This window comes from Hoplias malabaricus, chromosome 8 (assembly GCF_029633855.1).
Source record: "Hoplias malabaricus isolate fHopMal1 chromosome 8, fHopMal1.hap1, whole genome shotgun sequence".
NCBI classification, from domain to species: Eukaryota; Metazoa; Chordata; class Actinopteri; order Characiformes; family Erythrinidae; genus Hoplias; species Hoplias malabaricus.
In genome coordinates, this window is record NC_089807.1 from 21,660,132 (window position 1) to 21,672,414 (window position 12,283).

The window sequence follows — 12,283 nt, forward strand, 5'->3', positions numbered from 1 at the left end:
AGTCAGACCTCTGTTATCTCATTGTAAGGGTATATGAACTCAGTTGCAGTGTTGAAATAATTAGTGTTGAGGTGTGCTTAGTTTATAACTAGTTTATAACTGAAATATCAACCCTGTTCTAACATTGATTCGTGCATCTTATTGATGAGAAGTGGGATTGTATACAGTTTTGGATAAGTGCAATAATATTTGTGCAGTAAGCATTTAAATTTTGAAAAAAAAACAAAACATTTGGAATACAAAACTCTTAAAATCATAGGAAGGCATTGAAATGTGTTCATAAATAGTTTAAACTGTTCTAATTTGTTCATTTTTAAGCTATGTCCATCAAAGTTCACAGGATTAGATCCATGTAGACTGGGACCCGTCATGTCAAATTTTTACATTTTTAATCGAGAGGCCTATGAGTGAATGATATCTTCATCACTCTAGCTCTCACTGGAAAAAAAAAACAAAAAACATAGAACTTGCACATTTCTAATACATGTCAATTTAAAATAATTTCACAACAGAGTTTTTGTGAGTAGTGGTTTTGCTAAATGTTTTCATGTTTTAAACTGCTACAAATCAATCAATTCCTGATTTTTTAAAAAAATTTGGATTGACAAAATATCCAATCTGAATAAATTATTTGGAATATATTTTCCAAGCTTTGAGCATTTGATTTTAGTTAGGAAATCAGCTGGATCAGGGTGTCACGCCCTCGTCTCGTCACCTCTTTTTTCCCCGGTCATGTGCTCTTTTAGCACATGGCTATGTTTTGTTTATGTTCTTGTCTCCGCCCTTGCCCTGCTTTTGTTCTGCCTTCTCTTCTGTGTCATGTGTTAACCCATCCTCCTCGTTATCTGTCCAGGTGTGTCTCGTTTATGTCTTGTATTTAAGTTCCCTTGTGTCTCTCCTGTGTCGTTCATTTGTCTTGTATTGTTTACTACCCAGTCAAGTCGTTTCGTTGTCTTTCCAAGTCATGTCGTGTTGTTTCTTTGTTTCGTATGGTTTGTTGTTTTGCTCTTTCCTAGTCTAGTCATGTCGTTTCGTTTCCCAGTCCTGTATTGTTGTTTCCTGTGTAGCGTGTATTTGTTTAGTTAGATCTTTTGTTATAATAAAAACTCTCCGTGTTTTAGCAAGTGCGTCCGCTTCCGTCAGTCCGCCCCGTGATCCGTGACACAGGGATTTCCCCATTGATTTTAAAAAGAATTGAATATTATTCCTCTCTCAAAGTTTAAACAGTTACTCCTTCTTCAGCTCTGAAGCTAAAAATACCAACCTCTAAAGGATTGTAGATCCTAAACATAAACACTGTGCTTGTGTTTTTCTAAATTATTCTCTATATGGTTTTTCATACAGCATTCCTTACAATATGATAGGATTTTCCCTAGGATATGGCTGGCTGAATATTCAACACATTCAAATTTCAACTGCAATGAATTAAACTATACATCTCTCACATAAAATACACAGAGACTCACAGAATCATATACAGACAAATTTACTGCCATAATACAAATATTACAGAAAACACCTTGGACACAGCATTTTCTATTCTTACAGCATTAAAGCTTTAAGCACAAAACATTGCAGGGCTGTACATCCTTGGGTTGTCAGAATATTGTACTTCTGTTTTTCTAAGTCTCTGACTGAAATTTGTATCTGTGTAAAAATCCGTGTTAAAGTTTTGCAACTGCTGTAACACACTCACAGGATTCTAATTAGGACCATTGCCTTAAATAAGAAGCTATTTTTTAAGTGTGGAGATTTTTTCTGTTGAAGTCATTTTAAGGTTTACAGGCCAGAATATATGATTTGTCCTCTTATTTCACCTGTATCATTACTATCATTTTCTCATTTAATGCATTGAATTAATTGTATTTATGTCTTTTTTCATAATTTGACATTACTTGATTCTTTTGTGCAGCACTTTAGCAAATCTTGTCTTTTGAATGTGTTTTATAAACAGACACGAGTAAACTTGTGTGCATTTTAATAGTATTAGAATCTATATATATTCTCAGTGTTAACATGATAAAAATTGCTCGTTTTCTCATGTTTTTAATGAATGAAGTTTTAAAAGAAACCAACAGAAGAAATTTTCAGAAAGTCCTTCAAAAATAAACATCTAAGTAAGTTTAGATGAACTAAATAGTCCCGCTAACATTTTTGTGCTGCATTATAAAAGTTCAACATGAACTTAAGTCTGGCACAATAAGTCTTGACCTCTGAAGTCTTGACCAACAGGTCATGGGAGAAAGTGAGATCACAAAAACAGGGAACCACCAAAAAAATTAGAAAGACTTTGAGATGCTGAAAAGTTTAATTTATGATTCTGAAAGCTTCAGGTATACAAAAACTCTGCTCTTATTATTGGTATATATGGCATTAATGAAGACGAGTGCCCCAAAAGTTCTAAAATATACTTACTCGTACATAGGCTGTATACTGATGGCATTCTTGTCGATGGATGCTAAGCCTGAAAAGCTGACTCACAACACCAGTCTGTTCTCCATTATGTGTGAAATAGATCCGGTACGGTAGGCCTTTGTGTCTCTTTTCCGCATCGGCTGTTAAATTGTACAGCAGTTCTAAGAAAACACAGAGTTGACTACATTAGCAGTTTGTTCTTAAAAGAAATTGACTACAAGCCCTGTTCTAAATGTACAGACAATGACATATCTAAAACAAGCATTTGAGAGCAACGTGTTCCTTTAAAACTCAATGAGATATCAGGTTGCCCTAGTGACAGACCTGGAAATCACACAAAACATAACATTTAAAAAATCTTGGGACTTTATCGAATGAGGCCATGTTTATCATTCACTTCCTGGTAGTTTGAGAAAATAGCTGAGACATTTTGGAAAAAGCAGTTTAAAAAAAAAACAGGACTGATAGGCATGAGGTCACATTTGAGTATTGTTAAATGGAGGGCACACCCTTTCTGTGCTGGACCCTGCTAAGAAAATCCAGTGATTAAGGATCATTACTGTTCTAATGGTCTCAGAGGGAGTTTCTATATTAACGTTCTATGAGGGGTAACAGATACAAACACTAACATTTTGTTTTTGTACAATAATAATGCAATAAAATACAGCAAAAGTGTATGTAGATATGTAGAATGTGTAAGAAAATCTAACCCCAACCCTAACAAAAAAGACAAACTTTAAGAATTACAAATACACATCTTTTTTGCTGGGCTTGAGTGAGTGACTTTGTGTCTGTGTCCTCCAGCTGTGATGGAGCATGACCTTACTCTGACACAAGGAAAGGGAGTGTTTCACCATAGCCTTACAGGAGGTGCTGTAGTACTTTCCAGGGCCATTGCCAAGCGGCGAAAAAAGAAAAGCCCTTCTTTCCTCACTCAGAACCATCCAATTGCATAATACTCAATAGTGCATACCCCATAAGACCATACCTACTGAGAGGTCAATAAACACACCCACTCTCTTTAATCCACAACCACAGAGAAGACATATTTAGCACCACATTCACTCTGTTGAATCTTAGAATAATTGACATGGAGCACTAGTCCACACTAGCATGAGACTTAAGCAACACAGAAGTCTCGAAGCTTTGGGGACAAAACAATATAGACAAGCTGGTGAAAGTTAATTTAACATTCACATAGAATGATACAATTATGTCACTTTTCCTTTGCAATTTACCTATTCAACTCAGCTCTGCTCAGCTTTACATGCATTTTGGACCTGGTCCCTGGTAGCTTTTCCATAAGCAGAGCTCCCCCAAAATATAGCCAACGACATCGCAAAACACGGTCTCTAATGGGAACCACCGACTTTGAAAACCACAACAATTGGGGTGTTAACATTAAGCGCTGTTTATTCGTAGTGTATTTGCATGTTGTATTTGTTTTTTAGTGAGTGAACATGGTTCTATGTCCCAATTCAGAGATATCCGTAGAGATTTTTTCATTCCTTGTTGCAAGTCCAGCTCTCACTGGATTTCTTCATTGGCCACAAATCCAAGAAGCCTTTGAAACTATTCAAAAGACCACAGTGTAATGTTACAATAGCAATATATATAAAATAATGCTACAGTAGCAATATGAGCTACTATCTTTGACTTTACATCTACAAGTTAGACGAACACGGTACAGGTGTTTTAATTGTAGAAAAACAGAGTTCTCCTAAAGGGTCAATGGAGCTGAGAGGTGGTCATAATGTTATGATTGATTTGTATCTGAATTGTCACTAATATTGATAATCAAGGATGCATAAGAGTTAATGAATATGGATATTTGATTAATTTATCAGCTGACTAAAATGGTTAGGGGAACTCCTTGTCAGCAACACAAGGTTTTTGTTGTCTTTGGATCATATTTGAACATGTCAGACTGTCAAGGTGACAATTTCATTGTTTATGAATCCATTTAAATCATCTAGTATAACCAGACAGGCAGCCACATCATATTTAACACAACACTCTACGTTCATTTAAAAAAAAAAACCAAAAAAAAAAAAAACACAGCATGTTTAAATTACAGGTGCATTAACCACTAAAATATTTCAAAATCTACAGCTCAAATCATGGGAGTGAGAAACAGATGTCAGAACTTTAAATTTAGAACCATTTTAAAGATTTAAATGGTACCACATAAAATACAATAATACTTAAATATTTCTCTATTTCAGTCCATATTACCTATTTGTCCAGGTACACTTTTTCCATGGAAGCTCATACAGATAGAAACATTGAAGCAGTTGAGGTGCTGTGGACCTTCATGACACTGAGGCACAGAAATATTTATAGAGGATGGCAGTAATATAGACACGTCCACGGTGATGACTGGTCTGGACCTATTCACTCAGCAAAGGCAATAAGAAGACACAGGTATGAGGGGTGGACAGACATTGAAGATTTTTAATTGGAACATATTTACTTTGGTTTATATACTAGCACCAATACTTGCTTTTCTCACCTTAATAACACCACACTGTCTGCCATGAAGGCTCCAATTGTTACATCTGTGATAAGATATTTTTCAGAAATGTTAGATTATCAGTTTTAAGAACCATGCAATAAAGCCACTATCTTAGTAGTTGTCATGTGAGTCATCTTCTCTATTTACTTACATTGTATGAATAGAATTCTCTACATATTATTCCCTACTTGTGAAGGACATAGTTTACTCTATATTTTAATTCTTTCCTAATCTGAGTAGGTCAGAGTGTCCACTCAGGAATGCTGTAAACAAAATGCCTCCTGCCACAGCATCACAAGGCTGCGAAAACTTTTGTGAGAGCAGCTCAGGCAATTAAGCCAGAAATTAACTTATTAATATATTGCCTCTGATTATCTTAAAATAAACAAAAGGTTTTCCATTTCATCATTAATCCAAGATTTAGTTTCATCCTTCTAGATGCCAGGCAGCAAAGACGAAGAATGAAACTAGCCACAAGCTTAGTGTAATACAGCACAGTTCAGCTTGAAATGTCAAATCAAATACATAAAGGAAATGTCTTAAAATAGTCTTTTCACTCTAATTCATATGATTCTTTTTACAAAGTTATACCCCCTCTGACTATGATTTAAAATCACTTGAGTATGGCTGACTCAGAGTCAAATAATCTGATTCAAGGTCAGTTCATACACAAGTTGTTTCCTTCCTTTAGTGACTGAGCTGTCTGGCATTTAATATGGTTCTTACTGGGTGGTTTTTGAATTCATTTAGAACTTTAAGTGTTCCTTTGAGCTGAAACTGATGTATAAACTTTAGCCAAACCTGGATATCCATTTCCATCCATGTCTACGTTGCCGGATATTGACTGGCCAAACATTTGAAGGGTTGGATTGATGCTTCGCCCAGACAACCTCTGTAAAAAGAGATAATCTGCCTTCTGATCATATTTACATAACAGCTGCAATAACATAGTGCACTCATGAGGGCTCGTGAGAAGTGCTGTGATCAATAATTAAAAAGTGTTATTTTGATTGTCATTATGTTTCTCAGCAAGCTGATGAAGGATTACTTTCTAATTTGCTTTGTGACAAGCAAGAGAAAGATGTGTAATGATTAGATTTATGACTATGCATTTATATATATGAAATACATTGGTGAACTAATAATGTGAAAACGTGACATGGTTAAATTTCAAGTTTGTATGAAATTGCAAAAATATCTTTATTGTTCAAAACACCTTCCTAAATATTTGGACCTATGACTAATAATAGACACCACAGTCAATAAATATTAGAATGTGTTAAAGGGGTAAATTGCATACTGTACATTTTTGTCAATATCATAATATAATATAGTAATAATGGCCTCTGAGCAGTTCTAAAAGCATGAATGTATTAGTTGTAAAGCTGTTAGGTTACCATTGAGTACTTGCTGACTATTCCCATAGCATCCCCATGGTAGAGGTACACTGCACCTCCATAGTCATCTTCTTTGGGAGCTCCTATTGCTACATCTTTATCACAAAGACAGATGGAGCAGTGAATGAGAAAGGGAATGGGAGTAAAAATATCAACAGAGGGAGGCAGAGAGTGTGTGTGTGGGCATGAGAGAAACTCAAATACATGACTCTGCTTTGTGTGTACCCTGAACTGGATTAGCGGTTACAGACAATGAATGAATGAATGAATGAATGCTTTTTGTGTGTCAGGGAGCGTAGAAACCCATGTGTGCTTTAAGACAAATTGTATTTGACTATACATTCTTAATTTACTGGCCACTTGTGTGTATTAATAGCGTAAAATATTACGCTATTATCAGTAGGTGTAAAACAATGCTATTAAAAACCAGGAACCACTCCAGGATAATAATATGCACTTGACTGTTTTTGGATTGCATATTTTAGGATACCTTGTGATGAAAGTCCTTCACTTTCAGGGTGAAAAACCTAATCACTGGATTAGAAACACTACACTCATTGTCCTTTTTATCACTTCCACTGATCATAGAGGAGCACTTGGTAGTTCAGCAATTACAGTGCGTAGTCCTCCTGTTTTTCTGCATACTTTTTTTTAACGCCTTTTCACCTAGTCCACCAATCAAAAATATCCAGCCAAAGGTGTTCTGTGTCCACCGATGAAGGACTAGAGGATGACCAACACAAACAGCAACAGATTAGTCTCTAGTCTGTAATTGTAGAACTAGAAAGTGCTCTGTATGGACAGTGGAGTTGATAAAATGGACAATGAAAGTAGATACAAGGTAGGTGTTACTAATCCACTAATCGTTCACAGTATATATGCATTCAATAAAATAAATTTGCACTGTGAAATCAGCTACAACCCATGAATAGACCCCAAAAAATGGACTGCGTTTCACTTTTCAGTTACAGGATGGAGTGGCTACAGAAAATGAATGAATATAAATATGATATCTGGATTTATTTGTTAAGTTGTTCTTAATTGTTCTTAAACAAAATAATAGCTACAGCCATGCTGAAAACAGAAATGTTTAACTGAGAACAGTTTGCATTTTCTGACCTTGAAAACCATCATCGTCAATGTCACCAATGGCAGTGATTCCCTCTCCAAAATGGGCATTGTAAGCATTTTCTCCATTCAAAATTTCAGCCTCTTCCATCACTCCCTGCATGAACACATAATACTCTATGAAGCTAAATATCATACAAAAGCCTGATTTATCTTAGTCACACTTATTTATACTAAAACACCAAGAGATATATTTAACCATTACAGTCAGCTTCAATGGACATTCGGTAATGTTTACAACTGTGAACCGTGCATACTGTTTATAATATTACAAATGTTGCCTTAAGAAATTAGAGTGAACTCACATTGCCCCTGCTGAGATAAACAGACACCTGGCCTTCATCCCGAACCTCGCTGAACATGGGTGCCCCCACGAGCAGATCTGACAGCCCATCTGCGTTCAGGTCAACTGCACACAGTGAGGAGCCAAAGTAAGAGCCCATCTGAAACCAAACCATAGCACAGAGCAAAACAGGTCACTTTTCAAACCCTGCACACATATTCATTGTAAATCACCCTTGTTAAAATCTATAAATTTGCTTGATTGTTAGCAATAAATTAAAATTAATCAAATGTTATAATACTAGGAACAAGAAAACTGCTTTTGGTACAATTAAAGTATGATAAAAGGAAATTATGAATATTACAAAAAGTGAAGAATGTCACAAAACTAAAAAATACATGTGCACTTCTAGCTAAACCTGTTTTTGACAATCATTAAGGGAGTGAGCATTTCCACTCCAGTCCATAATTTTCATACAAATAGGCATTGTAGCTCTTCCAAAACATATGAGCTGTTGACTGCTAGGTTTTATATCTAGGTTTTGTTGAACAATGCTGAGTTTGCTGATGTAAAATTAAGAAAAGTATTTTGCGCAAAATAACTTCTTAGTCTAGTCTTCATATTTTTTAACAAACCATTTTCCCTGAGGCTTGAAAGATCTTCACAAGAGATGTACCCTCAATTCTGAAAATGTAAACCTACAAAAAGAAGACATGAAAGTGTCAAAAGTGTGTCAGACATATGTTTCCTTTACACAAAGAATACTGGAAAAACCATAAAAATTGAGGAAACAGATTCCACCTACTTTTCCTCCACCACTGTCCTGAGGGGCTCCAGCAGCTACATCAATAGCTGTGGTTGAAGAAAAGTGGCCAGCTGTCACTGCATAACCTATTTTAAAAAAGGAAGTGACAGAGGTGAAGATGTTCAATGGAGATGCTGAATCTTTATTGTGCTTTGGTTAAAAAAGAAGATGATACCAACCCAGGTAACTGTATCTTTGAGAAGTCACATCTTCTTTTTTCAGGGTGTATTGTGTATTGGAAGTTATGTTCAACACTTTCACTGTTCCTGTCCAGTAGTATGATCCAGGTGCCCCCAAAACGACAAGTTCCTAGTACATTAAGAGCATTTTTCAAAAACATGTCATTACCACAGAACCTTGTAACTCAAGTTGTTTAGTTTTGTAGCAAATTCGGTCTGTGTTTTCTTTCACATAGTTAGCTCTCTCCCAATTTTAGAGTGGGTTCGTAGCTAAATAATCTGAAACAGCAAAATATTCTATATTCAATATTTCTAGTCAATATGTCCCACCTATGGGGCAGGAATAAAGTAATGTCCTCTTCTCTTTTTCAACCTTTGGAGGGGTCACTGCATTTTTCTGCTATGAGCAGGGAGAGAAAGCCTATTGTATCGGACCAAGCCACTTCGTTTTTTACTGGTTTACTGAAACTGGTGCTTTATGAACAGATTAGACCAATGTCTGGTGTGCAAACAGACTGGAGAGCTAACAAATGGTTAGAAAACCTCTTCAGAATTTATAAAAAAGTTTTTTGTGAATGTCACCTTTAAATGAACAAACACAAAATATCTCCGTTCATTTAAAACTACAAACGGCTATCCAAGTAAGTATTTTTTCATTTGTCAGAAAAAAACCCCACACAAATGGAATTTGACATGGAGGTCAAGATAATCAAACATGCAAAACATCACCTCCAGCTGAGTCACTAGCTTCCAAGTGACAAAGCTTTCTTACAGGCCAACCATCTGGTTTACATGCATATGGTCTTGATGGTCGCACAAGATGTTAATGGGGAGCCAGTTTCCTATGATAAAATCCTGACACATTTTTGAAACACCTGGGGAGGATGTACTTCAAGCCTGCAAAAAATTCTACTGTTCTGTGTCAAGTCTTCCAAACCTCTCATTAAAAGAGGTCTACCAATTTATCTATGATAACCTTAATGAAATTGGAAGATTTCTTCTCTACTCATCTGATGATTCAATACTTTGTCAACATAATATTCTAACAAGACCATTCATTCATTGAATCATTCATTGTCTGTAACAGCTTATTTAGTCCAGTGTCTGGCACAAGGCAGGTGGAGCTTTTCTGGTTTATGGTGTTTTTTTGAAAATCTCTGCTTAATCCATTTGAATCAATCACATTCATCCCCACATGTGGGCTGGTCAATAATAATAACGTTTCTATGCCACACATGCAGCACTGCCTCCAGAAACATTTTGAGTAGTGATTTTGCACCCATGCTGTTCTGGTACCTACTGCAAATATCACACTGGGCAGTACTGCACAATCACTGGGTATCACATAAATGAACTTGCAGCACTAAAACCAAATGTTTGAAATGGCCAATAGAACAACAAAAAACAAATGGAAAACATGGCACCAACGTGCATTACAACATAGTGAAATGACTCATGTAGTGAGTAAGGGTTCTAGATAATGAAAAACAAGTGGGAACAGGGAACAAAAGATAGAACTTTTCTTTGTTATGAACTTTTGCAGACTCGGATGTGGCAAAACAAGAGCCCTGTTGATGGATTTAAGGAGAGAATGGAAACATTGCAACATGCCAATAACAGACTGCACAAACAAGAAGCATCACAAAATACAAAATGGCAACATAGTAACAAAAAATAAATAAAATGCTGTGCAACACGTGCACTGCTACTGACCTCATTGAAAACACCCGCTATCCCTGCTTGGCACGAGCCATGTTCTTCCCCATACATTTTCTTATAGTCTACAGAAGGGAGAGAGAGAGATAGAGACAGAGTGAGAGAGAAAGGGGAAAAATATCAGCAAACCACAAAATGATTTCGCTGTATGACTGAGCCAGCATTTACTGGAGTCCCTCCTGCATTCCATATGGAGTTAGTCAAAGCCCCAGATCCATCCAAGAGGAATCTGGGGGCAGAGACACAGACTTGAACAACCCAGCAGCACCGTATTCAACAAAAACTCACAGTTTGGCAGAGAGGGAGGAGTTGGAGGGTGTCTGTGCTCTCCCGTTTCAGAAAATATTGGGCTTGGAACCCCACAAAACCCTCTACAAACATCTGATTCCCAGCGCAGGGTCAGAGTCATGAAGAGAAACGGAGGATAAATAATGGTGGCCAGAGTGGCCTTGGAGTTGAATGATGAGAATTCTTCTTGTGAAAGGAATTTTCTTACCTTCTTTTTCAGTCATATCAAAATAAACATAGATATATGATAAAAAGATAAAATGAAAAATGTATGCTAAATATGCTAAAAGTACCTGCAACAATACACTGATGTATGTCAAGAATAAAATACAATGTCAAATACAACTGATTTCATGTTATGCCATTATTAAAAAAAAAAAAACAAACAACAACAACAACACAATTACAGATAAATGCATCAAAATGATATTCCATGAAAACATATTTCAGATAATTCTAATAATGCTAGGGTATTCCTATGTATATGTCAGTCAGTACTCCAGCAGTACTTCCATCAGTGATGTGGTATGTTTCAAAGTAAAACACATCAGAAAGGGTCTCTGATGAAATTGAACATATCTGTTGGATTAGAGTTGCAGGTGTAAGGAGGGGGAGATGGAAAATTGAATATGATGGTCATATATTCAAAATTCATGCAATGCCTTAGTGGCAGGCTAACACAGTTTAATGGAAGATTACAAACTGAAACCATATAGAGACATAACGTAAAAGATTATTCTTTTTTCATGTTGACTTTAAAGATGCATCAATGGAAAGATTTTTAAAATGGTTCTTCTTTGTGGTTCATTCGAAAGCATCCTTTAAGCCATTTGAGTTTTAAAACCTTTTTATGATAATCATCAGCACATCTTTATTGAAAAGGGTGAAGTGTTTTCATGCCTTTTCCCTTTCACCCATCATAACTCATTAGAAGCTCAAAACACAATCACAAAAATGGACACACTTAGAGCCAGCTATGGTGTACATAATCTGAGAAATCGTGAAAATATTTTATTTCTATATATCTGTTTCCTATTCATATGATGCAATGGCTCCAAAGACACCTGCAGAAAGAAACCACAACAAAAGGATACCACATTGTTGCTGTTTAAAGAGTAAACGACAACAAACAAACACTGTCATGATACAGAAAACCTAGTAGATGGGAAACTGTCATGTCCAGCAGCAAACCAAAAACACTTTATGAAGTGTTCATTTATTCATTTTCTGTAATCACTTTATCCTGTCCAGGGTTGCAGTGGGTCTGGAGCTTACCCAGAATCATTAGGCCCAAGACAGAAACACACCGTGGACTGGGCACCAGTCCATCAGTGGGCACAGAACACTTACATCTATTGACAGGTTTTGCATAGCCAATCCACATACCACCATGTGTTTTTGGACTATGGGAAATAAATCAACACAGACACAGGTAGAACACATTAAACACCTTACACACAGTGTCCTAAGGTGAGAATTGAACCCACAACCCCAGAACTATGGAGCTGTGTGACAGTGACACCACTTCTTATGTCTCTGTGTCATCCTACTGGAGCT

The 12,283-nt window shown here is 36.4% G+C and overlaps 1 protein-coding gene across 2 annotated transcripts in view; it reads right to left on the bottom strand.

Annotated features, from left to right (window-relative positions):
- itga9 (integrin, alpha 9) overlaps positions 1-12,283 on the bottom strand; it is an 87,577-nt gene that overhangs the window by 54,376 nt on the left and 20,918 nt on the right. For both annotated transcript variants that reach the window (XM_066679436.1, XM_066679435.1), the window contains exons 5-15: positions 10,436-10,503; positions 8,723-8,852; positions 8,544-8,629; positions 8,374-8,436; positions 7,761-7,898; positions 7,447-7,552; positions 6,328-6,422; positions 5,732-5,822; positions 4,928-4,973; positions 4,651-4,805; positions 2,416-2,576 (exon numbers count right to left, since the gene is read on the bottom strand). In XM_066679436.1, the coding sequence (XP_066535533.1) occupies positions 2,416-2,576; positions 4,651-4,805; positions 4,928-4,973; positions 5,732-5,822; positions 6,328-6,422; positions 7,447-7,552; positions 7,761-7,898; positions 8,374-8,436; positions 8,544-8,629; positions 8,723-8,852; positions 10,436-10,503 (1,139 nt within the window). The remainder of the gene's footprint in view (positions 1-2,415; positions 2,577-4,650; positions 4,806-4,927; positions 4,974-5,731; positions 5,823-6,327; positions 6,423-7,446; positions 7,553-7,760; positions 7,899-8,373; positions 8,437-8,543; positions 8,630-8,722; positions 8,853-10,435; positions 10,504-12,283) is intronic.